Source organism: Trichechus manatus, unplaced genomic scaffold, assembly GCF_000243295.1.
Source record: "Trichechus manatus latirostris isolate Lorelei unplaced genomic scaffold, TriManLat1.0 scaffold00006, whole genome shotgun sequence".
Taxonomy (NCBI): domain Eukaryota; kingdom Metazoa; phylum Chordata; class Mammalia; order Sirenia; family Trichechidae; genus Trichechus; species Trichechus manatus.
The window spans coordinates 25142319-25158829 of NW_004443942.1; the positions used below are offsets into that span (position 1 = coordinate 25142319).

Consider the following 16511-nt stretch of genomic DNA (forward strand, 5'->3'; position numbering starts at 1 on the left):
GTCCTTTTGTGATTGACTTATTTCACTCAGCATAATGTCCTCCAGTTTCATCCATGTTATGAGATGCTTCACAGATTCATTGTTGTTCTTTCTCGTTCCATAGTACTCCATTGTGTGTATGTACCATAGTTTGTTTAGCAGCTGTAGCTCTTAACCACTGCGCCACCAGGGCGCTTTCTCTGTATATATATTTATATTATTAAAACCAAACAATACCAGAGAACTTATGATGAAAAACTAGTCTCCTATTCTCAGTGCAACTCCTCAAAGGAAACTTTAGTTATTTCTGGAATGTATCTGTGTAATTCCAAATGTTTATGCCTCCAGTTCTTTTTCTTTTTTTAGGGAATAATAACCCACTTTATTTTTTTATTGTGCTTTAGGTGGAAGTTTACAGACCAAATTGGTTTCATTCAAAAAATTTATAGGTTGTTTAGCAACATTTGTTACAGTCCCTACAATGTGTCACCACTCTCTCCCTTTCCACTGTGAGTTCCCCGTGTCCATTAGTCCAGTTTTCCTGTCCCTTCCTGCCTTTTCATCTTTGCTTTTGGGCAGGTGTTACATTTGGTTTTGTATACCTGACTGAACTAAGAAGCACATTCTCCACATGTTATTGTTTTACAGGCCTGTCTAATCTTTGGCTAAAAGGTGGACTTCAGGAGTGGCTTCAGTTCTGAGTTAGAAGGGTGTCTAGGGCCATAGTCTCAGGGGTTCCACCAGTCTCTGTCAGACCAGTAAGTCTGATCTTTTTTGTGAATCTGAATTTTGTTCTACATTTTTCTCCTGCTCTGTCCAGGACTCTCTATTGTGATCCCTGTCAGAGCAGTCGGTGGTGGTAGCTGGGCTCAGCCTGGTGGAAGTTGTGGTTCATGTGGTCCAATAGTCTTTTGGACTAATATTTTCCTTGTGTCTTTGCTTTTCTTCATTCTCCTTTGCTCCTGTCGGGAGGGGACCAATAGATGTAGCTTACACTGCCACTCGCAAGCTTTTAAGACCCCAAATGCTACTCACCAAAGTAGGAAGTAGAATATTCTCCTTATGAACTCTGTTATGTCAATTGACCTAGATGTCCCCCGAGACCATTTTTGTGCTTTTTGTTGGTGATTTCACTGTTTAAAATGCCCCCCCCAATCATAGTGTTGAAGTGTTCTCCAGTGTTCCTAAGTGTAAGAAGGCTGTGATTTGTCCTACAGAGAAAATATGCGTGTTAGATAAACTTGGTTCAGGCATAAGTTATAGTGCTGTTGGGAGTGAATTCAATGATAATGAATCAACAACATATATTAAATAAGGCACCTTTTAAATAGAAACACAAAAAACAAAGTTATGTATTAACTTTTTGACAAAAATGTTGTGACCAGAGGCTTGCAGGAACCTAACCCTGTATTTCCCCCAGGAACAATGGTTCAGTATTCACTAATTCAGCGTTTACAGTTAACTTTATAGAACATAACTATTATTACCATGAATAATGAGAATCAATTATATTTACCATCATCCCAAAGTGAAAAATGAGGATATAGCAATACTTAAAATTCCCCCTTCCCTGTTCTTCCTTTTTCCAATGTTTGATAACTGTTATCTTTAGTTTTACTGGATAGCTTATAGCTTTAAATAATATACTTAAACCTCTACTTCTTACTCCATCAACTTTAGTTGCCACCCGGACTCCCCTCAATCTGAGAAAAAGATTATTAGCATCCCTACCCTTTCTTAAGTTTCCCTAGGTGGTGCAAACGGTTAAGTATTTGACTACTAACCGAAAGGCTGGCAGCCTGAATCCGCTCAAGGCGCCTCAGAAGACAGGCCTGGTGATCTGCTTCCGAAAAGTCAGAGCCTTGGAAACCCTACGGAGCAGTGCTTCTCTGCACACCTGGGGTCGCCATGAGTCTGAATCAACTTGACAACTAATAATAACCTTTCTTTTACCTTTCCGACTCCCACCTTCTATTTATTCTGTCACATTTTTTACTTTCGTTCTGTCAAATTTGTTAACACTTACTGAATTCAGTGAACCCCTGCAGGGCATCCAATGGAAAGGTCCAAAAGACAGTTGTACAAACAAGTGTGAAGTTCAACAGGGATTATCAGGGTTGGAGTTTCAGACTTGGGGTTAGGAACACACAAGTAGTCACTACAAACCACAGCAATCAATGCAGCAGAGTCCACAGAGTGAGAAGAGCAGCAGCCAAAGACAGAACCTTGGAGAACAGTGACATTTACTGGCAGGCACAAGAAGTGCCATCAAAGGAGACGGGGGGAAGGGCTAAAGAATTAGAAGAATCAGGACAAACTAGTATTATGGAAGCCAAGGGTCTACTATCAAAAAATAATATTTTCCAGCATACTCACTCAGATATAAGCCAGTATTTTTTGCAATGTCTTCTCCACAGCGGATCATGACTTGATAGCTGGCTAAGTCTTCGACTGACATAGCAACAACTGGCAGTAACCAGATTCATGATAAGTATGAAAGAGAAGAAAAAAATAATTTAAAAACAAAGATTAAAAATTAAATTTAAAGCTTTATTTGATTCTTTTTGCTTTTCTGTATTATCCATTTTTTACCCTGATAATTGCAAAACAATATTTTCTAGAACCTGTTTAACATGTTAGCTAGTGTAACTACCTTGTGAGTAGTGAAATTTTAACTATTTGAGTTCACGAATAAACCCTGAAACCTCTACAACTGCAACTTTCATATGAAAGTTTATACTATATAATACTGTTGGGGTTAATCTGAAATCAAGGAGCTTTCCTACATTTATTACCTTGATAGTCATTTCTACATACAGGAAGAAATGTTATTCAGATGTAAACAAAGTGATTTTTTTTAAAGTTCTGTGAGACTTCTTTGCTACTAAATCTACAGACCCTTTGTTTTGTTTTGATTTTTTTCTTGAAGAAGAAAAGAAATATCGCAGTCAAAACCACTTTTTAATTATAACAACTATTGGAGAGTCCACCTATGAAAGATGTCAGATCCATAACAGTTCTGGTTCACTAATCAGGGCTATACCAGTTAGTATAGCTCAAAAGCACGGAACTTTAGAAGCAAACACTTTTCTTACTATATAGAGATTACTTACACAATAGCACTCCAATCTTGTAAATACTACCCTACATAATTAATTTGGCAAGAAGAAGAACCAAAGTTTAGGGAAATGGTTTATCATTTCAAAAGAGGAATCACAAGTTATAGAAGGTAGGTGCTCAAAAAGATCTCACTTGGGCAATAGCTAATCAATTAACAGTTTTTCTCACCTGTAAACAGTAGTAAAAATACCTGCTTTGACTACTGTTAAGGAGCCCTGGTGGCATAATGGTTACAGCGATCAACTGCTAACCAAAGGCTGGCGGTTCAAAACCACCGGCGGTTCCATGAGAGAAAGATGTGGCAGTCTGCTTCCGTAGAAATTTACAGCCTTGGAAACCCTATGGGGTTGCTATGAGCTGGAACTGACTCGATGGCAATAGGTTTGGTTTGGGTTTGACTATCCACATAGGAAGCTCCTGCATGTCTATCCCTAGATGTAGTGAATCAGAATCTACAGTTTAACAAGATCCCCAGGTGACTCTTAGGTATATTAAAATTTTTGAACCACAGCTCTAGTTGTGGTTCTCAGAATTGGCCCCGCTCCCTAACCAGCAGCATTAGCATCGCCTGGGAACTTCTTAGAAATGCAAATTCTCAGCAGGGGTTCGAATCTCATCCTCATCCTTTTCTGCCAAGCTCAGCAGATGCTCAAACTAATTTTTGTAAAGATAGGAATCCCTCTGGTTTTGTGAATTCAGGTTCCATTCCCTCTTTCCTTGACCCCTCTTCTTCTCCTTCCCTAGCAGTTAAATAACATAAAAGAATCTCTGGAATAATCTCAATTAAGGTTGAAAACTACTGTTCTAGAGATTCTGATTCTGAAGGCTTGAGGTGACAGCTAGGCATTTGCATATTTTAAAAGTGCCACGGGTGATTCTGATGCACAGTGAGGGTTGAGACCAGAGCTTCAAACCCCTGCTGAGAATTTGCAAGTCTAACAAGTTCCCAGATGCTAATACTACTGGTTGGGTACCAATTCTGAGAACCACTAGTAGAGCAGTGGGTCTCAAAATTTATTATACATAAGAATCACCTGGGGATCTTGTTAAACTGTTGATTATGATTCAGTATATCTGGGGGTGAAAATGCAAATTCTCAGCAGGGGTTCAAAACGGAACAAGCCAGTTCAAAGCCCTGGCTGAGAATGCTACACAATAAAACACCCTGGCAAGAAGGCGTCATGCAATTTCAAAATCAAACTGTGCAGCAAATATTATATGATGATCCCAATGGGCCAATCCAGTCCAATCCAAACCAGTTCAGCAAATATGTACCAAAAATGCCAGGGCTTAGCAATGAGCTGGACACTTGACAAAGCTGGGCTGTATGGTGCAAGAAAGAAGTGGCAGTATAAACTGGCAACTTTTCTCTGGATAAAACACAGTGGTATTCAACTCAATTTACTCCCACAGTAAATTTAAGTTTAAAACTTTTAATTACTCCCTTAAGCATTTAAAATAAAATCTCATCTCCTCACCGTGGCTCACAAGCTCCTGCATGATCTGGCCAGCCTCACTGCAAGCCACTTTGCCTGTGAGTCACTCCCTACCTCCTGCCACATCAGCCTTCTAGTTCCTCCAAAAGGCCATGCCACAATCCAACCACTCTGAACACACTGTTCCTTCTGCAGGACAGCTCTACGCTATTCTTCATCTATGGCAGCTCCTTCCAATTTGAATTTGATTGTCTGTCCTTCCCTTTCCCATTCTTTACCAGAGGAATCTGCTTATTTCCTTCATAGCACCTAGCACCTTTTATAATTATGCACTTGTTTACTTGTTTTTCCATCTTGCCCACTAGACTATACGCTCCATGAGAGGGACCTTGTCTATCCTGTTCACTATTGTATCCCTAACATTTAATAGGCTGGCACACAGCAAGCAGTCCAAAACAAAAAAACTTTAATAAATGAATACAAAGATAAACAAGATAGCCCTTGCATTCAAGAAGTGCACTATCCATCTAGCATGGCAAATATATTCTGCAGAGGAAAGAAGGTGGGAGGGAAGTCAGGAGAGAAGGTTGCAAAGGAGTTCTATCTTGCCAGGTTGAGAAGAGGCAGGCAGTCATTCCAGACAGAGTCAAGAACTTTAGCTGCAGAACTAAAGAACACAAGTGTGTGGAATGCTGGCACCAGGTCTGATTTGGTAAGAGTAAACAGTGTAAATATGGTAGCGGAAAAGAAGGCCTGAAAGGCCTTAGATTAGCCAGGTAATAAAGGTTTTAAGTGCCCCTGGAAGTTTATGTTAAAGAGTCTGTAAACAACAAGGGGGCAGCATAAGTTTTTAAGCAGGAGAATGACAGAGCCTAATCTGTCTTAGAAAAATCACTCTGACAGCAATGTAGCTCATGAATTATAAGTGTGGAGAGTTAGATTGTAACAGGCTACAGCAACAGAAAATTTCAAAAGAAAACAGTCTGCAGCTGTAACTGCCTTTCCCAAAGAAAAGATAAACGTTGGTTCTCTGCTTTGGGAAAAAACTGAGTAGAGATAAACATATTCTTCAGGATTAAAAAAAAAGAAAGTGTTACAAGGTACTAATACAGGTAGCAGCCAGAAACTCGGGTTATCCCTCTGTTACCACCTGGGCCAACAAAAGCTACCTGTAACTCCAAGAAGTCTGTATTTCTAATTCTAATACATACAGCACAATCCTCCAGGGGCTAGAATCCAGGATAACTTAAAACAACAACCAACTCAATCTTGCCTACCTATCCTAAGAGGGCGATTTTTTCTCCTCTGCAAGTACACGGGATTGCACAAGAAACTCAGAGCCATATTATCAGCTGTCAAGACTGTAAACAGTCCTGACACCTGAGGGGTGGGAGGGATGCGTCATTTCTTCCACCATCACGGACATTTCTTCCACCGTCACAGACAATTCCAAACTCTGAAAAAACTGGGTATTTAACCACCCTCACCAGCAACCGGTGTTTATTTTTGGAACAAATGTTTGTAAGGTGGGAAAACCAAAATGCACAGGTGAGAAGACCTGTATCGCACCACCGAAAGTCAGTACCAAAAAAACAAAATCCAACATCCAACTGTGAAGACGACTGTAGGCAAAACACAATTCTCAAGAGTAGAAGTCCGAGAGTGAGCCCTGCCAGAGATTATGGTGCAGCAGAAAGTCGCACCTGGGGGCGGGGGTATTAGGGGGTCGCCTGGTTCCTTTTCTCCGGAGCCCCACCTGTCCAATTCAACGTCAAACTCCGCAGGCCTGAAAACCAGGCTGAAAAAAGCTCGGCCCGGCCAGGGGCTTTTCCAAAGCGGCCAGGCTGGGCCCAGACAGCGGCGGAGGCCAGCGGGTACAGGGCGCTGGGGTCCGCGGGGCGCGGCGGAGTAGCACCAGGGAGCAGCACTTCCCTCCCTTGCAACTAGGCCTCGCCGAGGCCTGGGAGAGAAGGCTCGCGTCGTTACTCAGGCCTGGGCCCTAGACTGGAGGAATACCTCAGGGCGAGGCCCTTTCCACCCCCGTCTCGTCTGGGCCCCCAGAATGGCTCTGCAGGATAAGGGCGGCCCGGGCGTCACCTTTTGGCTGCCGCAGGAGTCGAGATACTGTCGGCAGGCCGGACCTCATTACTTCCTGCCTCACCGGTTTCTCCCCACATGCTCCCACCCCTGCCATCCGTGTCGTTCCATTACTTGATTAGGTCGCGGTAGTCCAAGAACGATAAGATGAGGAGCAGCGGGTCTGTGGGCAGCGATTCTAGGGTCAGAGGTGCTGCCTCAGTCTCCATGGCCGCCATCTTGCCTGGCCCCTGCAGGCCTGGCCCCGCCCCCGCCCCGCCCCCGCCCGAGCAGCTCCCAGGCTGCTTGCACAGGTTTGTTATGTAACCGCCAGGCCAGCCCCGCCCGCAGAACAGGCCGAGAGGGCGGTTCCCGGGAAGGCTCCGCCCACCGCACCTTGGGCCCGTTGCCAGCGAGACAGGAGCTGCTTGCCTCTAATCCCGGCCTCGCAGCGCAGCCGGCATTCTGCCTGCTGCGCTCGTCCTCCCCCGTCAAATCTTCCGAGTTTTCCTGTCTTTCCGTTCCTAAATTTGTCCAGCCCGCTCCCCCCTCCCCACCTTTTGTGGCCAAATCGTCTGCCCCGGTCCGCCCAGGTCCTCATCCGAAATTTTACACCTAGGTATTCTCGAAGGAGCCCAGGTGGCTTTAAACCGCTCGCTGCTAACCGAAAATTCGGCTGTTCGAACCCAGCCGTTTAGCGGGAGAAAGAAGCCTGGCTCTAAATCTCACACTGACTCCTCCCCGCCTTTGACTCCAAAACCTATCGCACCTTTTCGTTCTCCGGTCCACAAACCCCTAGTTTCCTTCTCTCAGCCTCCCTGGGCCCAAGTGTCCCTCATACACAGCAGAGCTCAGTAGGGGCAGGATTGGGAATGACCCAGAGGCGTCAGCGGATGACTTTTTCCAAACTGCAAGCTGAAGGAAGGCTCTTTTTCCAAACCTCGAACTGGAGAAACAAGTGTCGAAGGCATAGTCATACCCACCAAATAAGGTATGTACATGGACGTCTTAGCAGCTAAGTCTGGGTGTCAGCAACTCAATTTGGTCGTCATGATTTTTCTGCATAGTAGGGCAGTGCAGGAAACCCTGGTGGCATAATGTTTAAGAGTTTGGCTGCTAACCAAAAGGTTGGCAGTTCAAATCCACCAGGTGCTCTTTGGAAACTTTATTGGGGCAGTTCTACTCTGTCCTATAGGGTCGCCATGAGTCAGAATTGACTTGACAGCAATGGGTTTTTGGGGGCAATGCAACGTGCATTTAAAAGGATTTATTTCATTATTTTTCTATTTGCTAGTTTATTTTCCAGGGGTTAGATCCCGGGGTGAATACCTTGGGTGTGAAGGGATGAACTGAGACCACAGTGGGTGTAACTGAGGCAGGTAATGGCCGCTCTTCATCTTTCCTAGGGTGGTATTAAAATGGGAGTGGGAGAAGTGTAATGGGTTGTGAACTAAGGAATGTTATCACTTGCTGATTTATTGTTTTCTATTGCTTTCTCTGGATCTTTGGGTAGTCCAGGCAGACCTGGACTTCACACACCTGTCATTTCCTTTACTAGGAATGAGAAGATGAGCTAGTTAACTATGCCTGACTTGTATGAGCCTGTTTACTCATCTCTAAAAATGACCGCTCTTACGATGGTTTAAGGATGGTAATGCAGCTTTGTGTAAGTGCCTGCTAGATACTCAATTAATGTTCATTTTCCAGGCCTATGCATACACCTGTCGCTACATTTTCCAAACTTTTACACATCCTGGAGAAAATTTCTCCAAACTGTTTGGAAAAGTGTAAATGATTCTCACCACCAAAAAAAAAAAAAAAAAAAATCAAAACAATAAACTTCCATTTCCTCAATTCACTGTACCACAAATGTTTTATAGTTAAGATTTTGTTTAATACTTACAACTTTTACCCCCACCCCACAAAACAAAAACTCTGCCTGTATCTCTGCACTTCCAAACTATTTGTGCACGTATTTAGAGTACTAATCAAATTGAAAATCTTATGAATAGCAGCGGAACATTGTCTGATACAGTGTAGGAAGATGAGCCCCTCAGGTTGGAAGCCACTCAAAACATGACTGGGAAAGAGCTGCCTCCTCAAAGTAGAGTCAACCTTAATGATGTGGATGGAGTCAAGCTTCCAGGACCTTCATTTGCTGATGTGGCACGACTCAAAATGAGAAGAAACAGCTGCAAACATCCATTAATAATAGGAACGTGGAATGTATGAAGTATGAATCTAGGAAAATTGGAAGTCGTCAAAAATGAAATGGAACACTTAAGATCGATATCCTAGGGATTGGTGAGCTGAAATGAACTGGTATTGGCCATTTTGAATCAGACAATCATCTGGTTTACTATGCTGGGAATGACAAATTGAAGAGGAATGGTGTTGCATTCATCGTCAAAAAGAAAAGTTCAGGAACTATCCTAAAGTACGTTGCTGTCAGTGATAGGATGATATGCATATGCCTACAAGGAAGACCAGTTAATATGACTATCATTCAAATTTTTGCACCAACCACTACTACCAAAGATGAGGAAATTGAAGATTTTTACCAACTTCTGCAGTCTAAAATTGAACAAACATGCAATCAAGATGCATTGATAATTACTGTTGACTGGAATTCAAGAGTTGGAAACAAAGAAGAAACACTGGTTGGAAAATATGGCCTTGCTGATAGAAACAATGCTGGAGATCACATGACAGAATTTTGCAAGACCAACACTTCTTCATTGTAAATTCCTTTTTTCACTAACATAAACAATGACTATACACGTGGACTTCGCCAGATGGAATACACAGGAATCAAATCGACTATATCTATGGAAAGAGTCACTGGAAAAGCTCAATATCATCAGTCAGAACAAGGCCTGGAGCCAACTGTGGAACAGACTGTCAGTTACTCACGTGCAAGTTCAGGCTGAAGCTGAAGAAAATTTGAACAAGTCCACAAGAGCCAGAGTATGACCTTGAGTATATTCCGCATGAATTTAGAGACCATCTCAAGAATATATTTGATGCTTTCAACACCAATGACTGAAGAGTAGACAAACTGTGGAAGGACATCATACATGAAGAAAGCAAGTGGTCATTAAAGACAGGAAAGAAAGAAAAGACCAAATGGATGTCAGGAAAGACTCTGAAACTTGCTCTTGAACGTCATGTAGCTAAAGCAAAAGAAAGAAATGATGAAGTCAAAGGGCTGAACAAAAGATTTCGAAGGGTGGCTCAAGAAAACAAAGTAAAGTGTAATAATGGCATGTGCAAAGACCTGGAGATAGAAAACCCGAAGGGAAGAGCACACCTGGCATTTCTCAAGCTGAAAGAACTGAAGAAAAAATTCAAGCCTCAAGTTGTAATATTGAAGAATTCTATGGAGAAAATATTAAACGGTGCAAGAAACATCAAAAGAAGATGGAAGGAATACACAGAGTCACTGTACCAGAAAGAATTGGTCGACATTCAACCATTTCAGGAGGTAGTGTATGATCAGGACCGATGGTACTGAAGGAAGAAGTCCAAGCTGCACTTAAGGCATTGGCAAAAAACAAGACTGCAGGGATTGATGGAATATCAACTGAGATGTTTCAACAAACAGATGCAGTGCTGGAAGTGCTCACTTGTCTATGCCAAGAAATTTGGAAGACAGCTACCTGGCCAACCGACTGGAAGAGATCCATATTTGTGCACATTCCAAAGAAAGGCAATCCAACAGAATGTGAAAACTATTGAACAGTATCATTACTATCACATGCAAGTAAAATTTTGCTGAAGATCATTCAAAAGTGTTTGCAGGAGTACTTCAACAGGGAACTGCCAGAAATTCAAGCCAGATTCATAAGAGTATACATAGAATCAGAGATATATCATTGCTGATGTCAGATGGATCCTGGCTGAAAGCAGAGAATACCAGAAGGATGTTTACCTGTGTATTCTTGACTATGGAAAGGCATTCAACTGTGTGGATCATAACAAATTGTGGATAACATTATGAAGAATGGGAATTCCAGAACACTTAATTGTGCTCATGTGGAACCTGTACATAGACCAAGAGGCAGTCCTTCAAACAGAACAAGGGATGCTGCATGGTTTAAAATCAGGAGAAGTGTGTGTCAGGTTGTATTCTTTGACCATATTTATTCAATCTGTGTGCTGAGCAAATAATCCGAGAAGCTGGACTACATGAAGAAGAACGTGGCGTCAGGATTGGAGGAAAACTCATTAACAACCTACGTAAGGCAAATGACACAACTTTGCTTGCTGAAAGTGAAGAGGACTTGAAGCACTTACTGATGAAGATCAAAGACTACAGCCTGCAGTAAGGATTACATCTCAACATAAAACAAAAATCTTCACAACTGGACCAATAAGCAACATCAAGATAAATGGAGAAAAGATTGAAATTGTCAAGGATTTCATCTTACTTGGATCCACAGTCAATGCCCATGGAAGCAAGCAGCAGTCAAGAAATCAAATGACCAAATCTGCTGCAAAAGACCTCTTTAAAGTATTGAAAAGCAGAGATGTCACTTTGAGGACTAAGGTGCACCTGACCCAAGCCATGGTGTTTTCAGTTGCTTCATGTGCATGCAAAAGCTGGGCACTGAATAAGGAAGACCAAAGAACAATTGAAACTTTGAATTGTTGTGTTGGTGAAAAATATTGAACATACCATGGACTGTCAGAAGAATAAACAAGTGTGTCTTGGATGAAATACAGCCAGAGTGCTCCTTGGAAGTGAGGATCATGAGACTTTGTTTCATGTACTTTGGACATGTTATCAGGAGGAATCAGTCCCTGGAGAAGGACATCATGCTTGGTAGAGTAGAGGGTCAGTGAAAAAGAAGAAGAGATGGATTGACACAGTGGCTGCAACAATGGGCTCAAGCATAACAGCGATTGTGAGGATGGTACAGGACCAGGCAGTGTTTCTTTCTGTTGTACATAGGGTCGCTGTGAGTCGGAACCAACTGGATGTCACCTAACAACAACAATCAGATTGGATTCAGATTTGTTTTTCCTTGTTTGTCTCTCTCACCAAAAAGTAAACTCTCAGTCTTGTTCATTCTGGTAGCCCCAGGGCCTAGCATGACACCTGACAAGTAGAAAGTTTAAATTCAGGTTGAATGGATGAGTGAAGATAGAACAGTGTTTTCTGTTTACAAGAGAACCATACCTGTTTATATAAGCAAAAACCCAATCAGTTGTCATAGAGTCCACTCTGACTCATAGTCACTTCATGTGTGTCAGAGTAGAACTGTGCTCCATTAGGTAAAAGCTTATAAAAGCATTTAATCCTGTTGTCATTGTTAGGTGCTGTCGAGTCGGTTCCAACGCATAGCGACCATTTAATCCTAAGTTATGCTTATCTCTATTTCTCTCTCAAACGAATTATTTGTTTTAAATCCAAAAGCTGGTAGGAGTTTTATGTACACTGCTTCTGCTATCCTATTGCACTTTCTTTTCCTTTGAACTTGGGCCAGCTATGACCTAATGAAGAAGACCAAAAGTACTATATAAAGTTACTGTACTCTCAGGCCAAGATTATGGTGAAGCAAGAGAGGCACTTGCCTTGGGTGCAAAATTTAAGAGGGTACCAAAAAAAAACCTCAGTAATCAAAATAAATGCTTTAATACAATATTTTATAAAATCAAAATTAATGCAAAAATTCCATGACAAACAAAGTATTAACAATAGGATCCCACAGTGCTATACAAGCCCTATTGGAGCCTGAGGCAAAAGGAAAATTGTGCACTCTTAAATACATGTTTTCATGTATTTTTTAAAATGGTTATTTTTTCCCCCAGAACTCCAGAAGAGCTGCCCAGGTGGAGGACTCCCTTCTCCCACATGGCTGGGCTCAGAGTTCCTGCCACCCTCCTTAGCCCCTTTCCTAGGCTACCTTACCACCTTGGAGAATGCCATAGGATTGCCAGCCCCTTCTGCAACAGCACAAGCCTTCCTAGGGAGGTGGCCTCAACCTAAGCTCCATTTTTCTTCCCAACATCATATAAGGCAGGTGGAGAAGTTAGGGGGAGAAATGCAGGTGGATAGGCTCCAGGAAAGCACTTTCCTGGGTTGTGGCTTCCCATTGCTACCATCCCATCTCCAATCATGGCTGGAAAAGGGGTGAGAAGAGGAAGCCCAGGACTAGGTTATTCGAATTCCATGGACTAAGGTTGAGGGAGAGGGCTCCAAAGCCCTTGGGCCTGGGTGGGAGAAACAGTCCCTCAAAATCTGTTATTTGTTCTGGAGGCTGGTCTCTAAAGGTCATAGGAGAATTTCACTCAAACAGCACAGTATTAATTTGCCATTATGATTAATGTAGTAGATCAGCACAAAGTTCTGAAAGAAGAGCTCATGTGTGAAATTTTTAAGAAGAGTTTCTCCATTTTCTCAGGAATAGAGATGGATGATGCTTGAGAAATAAATATACTTACAGGTTCTTGTTAGAACCCCAGTGTCATCTTGGTATATATATGGCAAGTAGTTCTTAGTAGACAACACCCGACCTCTAGGTAGTCACATCTTATCTTCATTGCCTTCACGGTTCCCATCAGCTGTTCAAGTAGAGATCCCTCAGACACAAATTCATACCCTATCACGCGCAAGGTCTGGTCTCGGTATTGTGAGAGATTGAGATGACCACTGTGCTGTTCTTGCTCTTGATGCAATTGCTCTTTAGAAGGTGAGAAATACACTCCATCGCAGTTTGGTTGAGGAGACAAATCCAAACGGCCCTGAAGACTCATCCTCCCCACCCCCACGTGTTTTAGTGGTTTAGCAACTAGCTGCCTCAGCAGATCTGAGTTAGCCCGGTGGAAGGACAGTGTCCCCAGATGCTGAGCTCTATAACGCAAAAAAACCCGTTGCCATTGAGTCAATTCCCACTCATAGTGACCCTATAGGGCAGAAAAGAACTACCCCGCAGGGTTTTTAAGGCTATAAATCTTTATGGAAGGAGACTGCCACATCTTTCTCCAGTGGAGCAGCTGGTAGGTTCAAACCGCCGGCTTTTCAGTTAGCAGCCAAGTGCTTAACTACTGTGCCACCAGGGCTCCTCTGAGCTCTAGAGGCACCTGCTAAATGGTGGCCTAAATATGCCACCACCACCCCCATATGTAAAACGTTGGTTGTAGTTTTGGGTCTCTCTCCTGACTGCTTTCTGGGAAGTGTCCAGTATAGCTGTAGACACATAGCCTAGGGGCATCTCTCTGTAGGATAATGAGAACTGGGAGCTGGGATGAGAGGTGGATGGGTAGAGAGAGTCGTGATCACTCTCTACCTTCTCTGCTTGTAGCCATCCCCCCAACCCCACATTTGTATTTATAACATAGACATTTGGTGGTCTTGGCCTCCTGAATGGCAGTTACATGAAGGTCAAACTCCACTTCTTCTCAGTGCGAAGTGTTTTTGAAAATGACCTTGTCTGACTGGGCCTCCCCAAGACAGGCAACATTCCTTCCTAGGGGATCCTGTCAGGTCCCAGGGAGGGCGTGACTGGACAGCACAAGCCCTGGTGTCAGCTCTCCTACTTGCGCTGGGGCTTCCCAGCCTCTGACAGCCCAGAAGATGAGGGGGGAGGGGAGCCACGAAGGGCCGGCCAGACACAAACTCCCTCAAGCAAATGTGTTACCCAAAAGAAGAACTCTGGGCCGTGAGGCTGCTGGTGATAGGTAATAAGGAGGCCACCTTGCAAGAGCCCAGGAAAATTCAGGGGTACAGTTACGCTTTATGGCTGAAAGCAAGGAAGAAGATAAAATTATAGGGATCCAAAGAGATTAGGGGCTGCTACTGCTGCTCAGAAAGGCAGCCAGGCTGATGAGCTGATGTAAAACTCTGGAATGGATTTAGCTGTTTCTGTGGAGCAAAAACTACAGACAAACCCATGGCTAAACCTGGAGTGGATGTAAGAGATTGACAGGCAGTTTCAGCAGCTGTCTGCTGGGACTCCTCCTCCTTAGGCAAAGACTTTAAGTACTCCTGAAATTTGCTAAACAAATGTTTGTTGTTTTGTTTTTGTCTGGACCATGCTTCTTGTTCAATATAATTGTTATGGATGTTCTAGAGACATAGTAAGTGAGCCCAATGATTGGATATGTTTAAAGTGCCCCTGTTGGTGTCTTCTAAAATGGTGGGCTGAGGGTGCGGTCAAACAATGTCTCCTACCAAACCAAAACTGTTGCCTTTGAGTCGATTCCGACTCACAGAGACCCCATAGGACAGAGTAGAACTGCCCCCATAGGGTTTCCAAGGAGCACCTTGTGGATTTGAACTGCTGAACTTTTGGTTAGCAGCTGTAGCTCTTAACCACTGTGCCACCAGGGCTCAATGTTTCCTACCAGGAGGAGAGAAAATGCAGTCTTCTCATACAGGATGCAATACTGGCTGGAGTGTTGAACAGTGCCATCAACTACGAACAATAGACATGTGTTATGTGCCATCAAGTCAATTCCAACTCACGGTGACCCTATAGGACAGAGTAGAACTGCCTTATAGGGTTTCCTAGGCTGTAATCTTTATAAGGTTGCTATGAGTTAGAATCAACTGGACAGCACACAGCAACAGCAACAACAATCTTTCCAGGAGCAAATCACCAGGTCTTCTCTCCTGAGAAGCATCTGGGTGGGTTTGAATTGCCGACCTTTGGGTTAGCAGCCGAGCACTTAAACATTGCCCCACCAGGGCTCTTGCAGGACTGGGAAAACCACTAGTGTTTGGAGTGTTGCTGTATCCTACTGAGGTAAGTGACCAATGTTGTTACTGTAGTACCTGACATTATAAGAGTAACTGGACTATAATTGTGCTACCAGTGGCATTTGGTATGCAAGCTTGGATGTGCTAATGTTTTGTTTTTGGATCCCCTCCAGGAAGAAGAGAAAAATCTGCCCTGCTCTGTGCACTGGGAGGCTGATCTTTATAATTCCTTCACTTGGGATCTCTTGTCGTCTGACCTCTGGTTCAGTTCACCCAATGAGAAGTATTAGTAGGAGGTTGAGGAAGGGGAGGAGAAAAGCAAAATTAGAGTATTTAATTCCGCCTTGCTTTGGTTTTGGCCGAGGCTGTGTTCCTCTGTGGAGGCAGCAATTGTGGGTGCCCTGTCTCATATCTCCAGCTCACCAGCTCCAGTAACACCATTCTCCCCCACTGGTCTTTCAGGACTGCAGGGTAACAGCTGCCCTCTGTTACTAATCCCTGGGTACCCCAGCATCCCTTGTTGGGTCCCTTATCCTCCTCATCCTTCTGTAAGTAAACTCCTCATTGAATTTTGTTCAGTTAAACCCCTTTGAACATTTTGTCTATTTCCTGACAAGACCCTGACTGATATAATTTACCTTCACCTACTAAGGCAAGCAGTACTGTAACAAATTCCCCAGTAGTATGTTATCAGCGAGTTGAACAAAGGCTAGTACAATAACTGCTGGCCAGGGCCAAACATTCCATGATATTGATGACCCAAGCACTGACTGCCCTACATCATTCCATTGCATCCCATCTTACAAAAGATGACCAAAGATAGATGGGCTTTAAATGAAGAAAAAAAGACTCTGCCACCCAAGTGACTTTCTTGGGGCCTTCCTGTGCTACAACCCAAAGAGAAATTCTACAGTCTATTAAAGTCAAGCTTCTAACCCTGCGGCCACCAGCTATATGGATGGAGGCTCAACCCCTGGTTAGCTTTTTTGGATTTTGGAATCAACACTCTTCATACCTAGGGCTGTTACTATAGCCTTTATATACCAGCTAAGCAACCACATTTGTTTCATAATTATAAGATGTTACATAGGATTATAGGTTCTTTGGATGGTAGGACACAATGCAAACACACTCAGATAGGTGAAAGGCAGAACTCTTTGTTACTTAGCTCCAAATGAGAAAAGGTTACTATGCAG

The 16511-nt window shown here is 43.2% G+C and overlaps 1 protein-coding gene across 2 annotated transcripts in view; it reads right to left on the bottom strand.

Moving 5' to 3' along the window:
* FBXO3 (F-box protein 3) overlaps positions 1 to 6871 on the bottom strand; it is a 47469-nt gene extending 40598 nt beyond the window's left edge. For both annotated transcript variants that reach the window (XR_002825215.1, XM_004369775.2), the window contains exons 1-2: positions 6747 to 6871; positions 2356 to 2445 (exon numbers count right to left, since the gene is read on the bottom strand). Coding sequence is in view for 1 of the 2 variants with exons in the window: in XM_004369775.2 (XP_004369832.1) it covers positions 2356 to 2445; positions 6747 to 6850 (194 nt within the window). In the remaining variant the exon portion in view is untranslated. The remainder of the gene's footprint in view (positions 1 to 2355; positions 2446 to 6746) is intronic.
* Positions 6872 to 16511: the final 9640 nt, after the last annotated feature.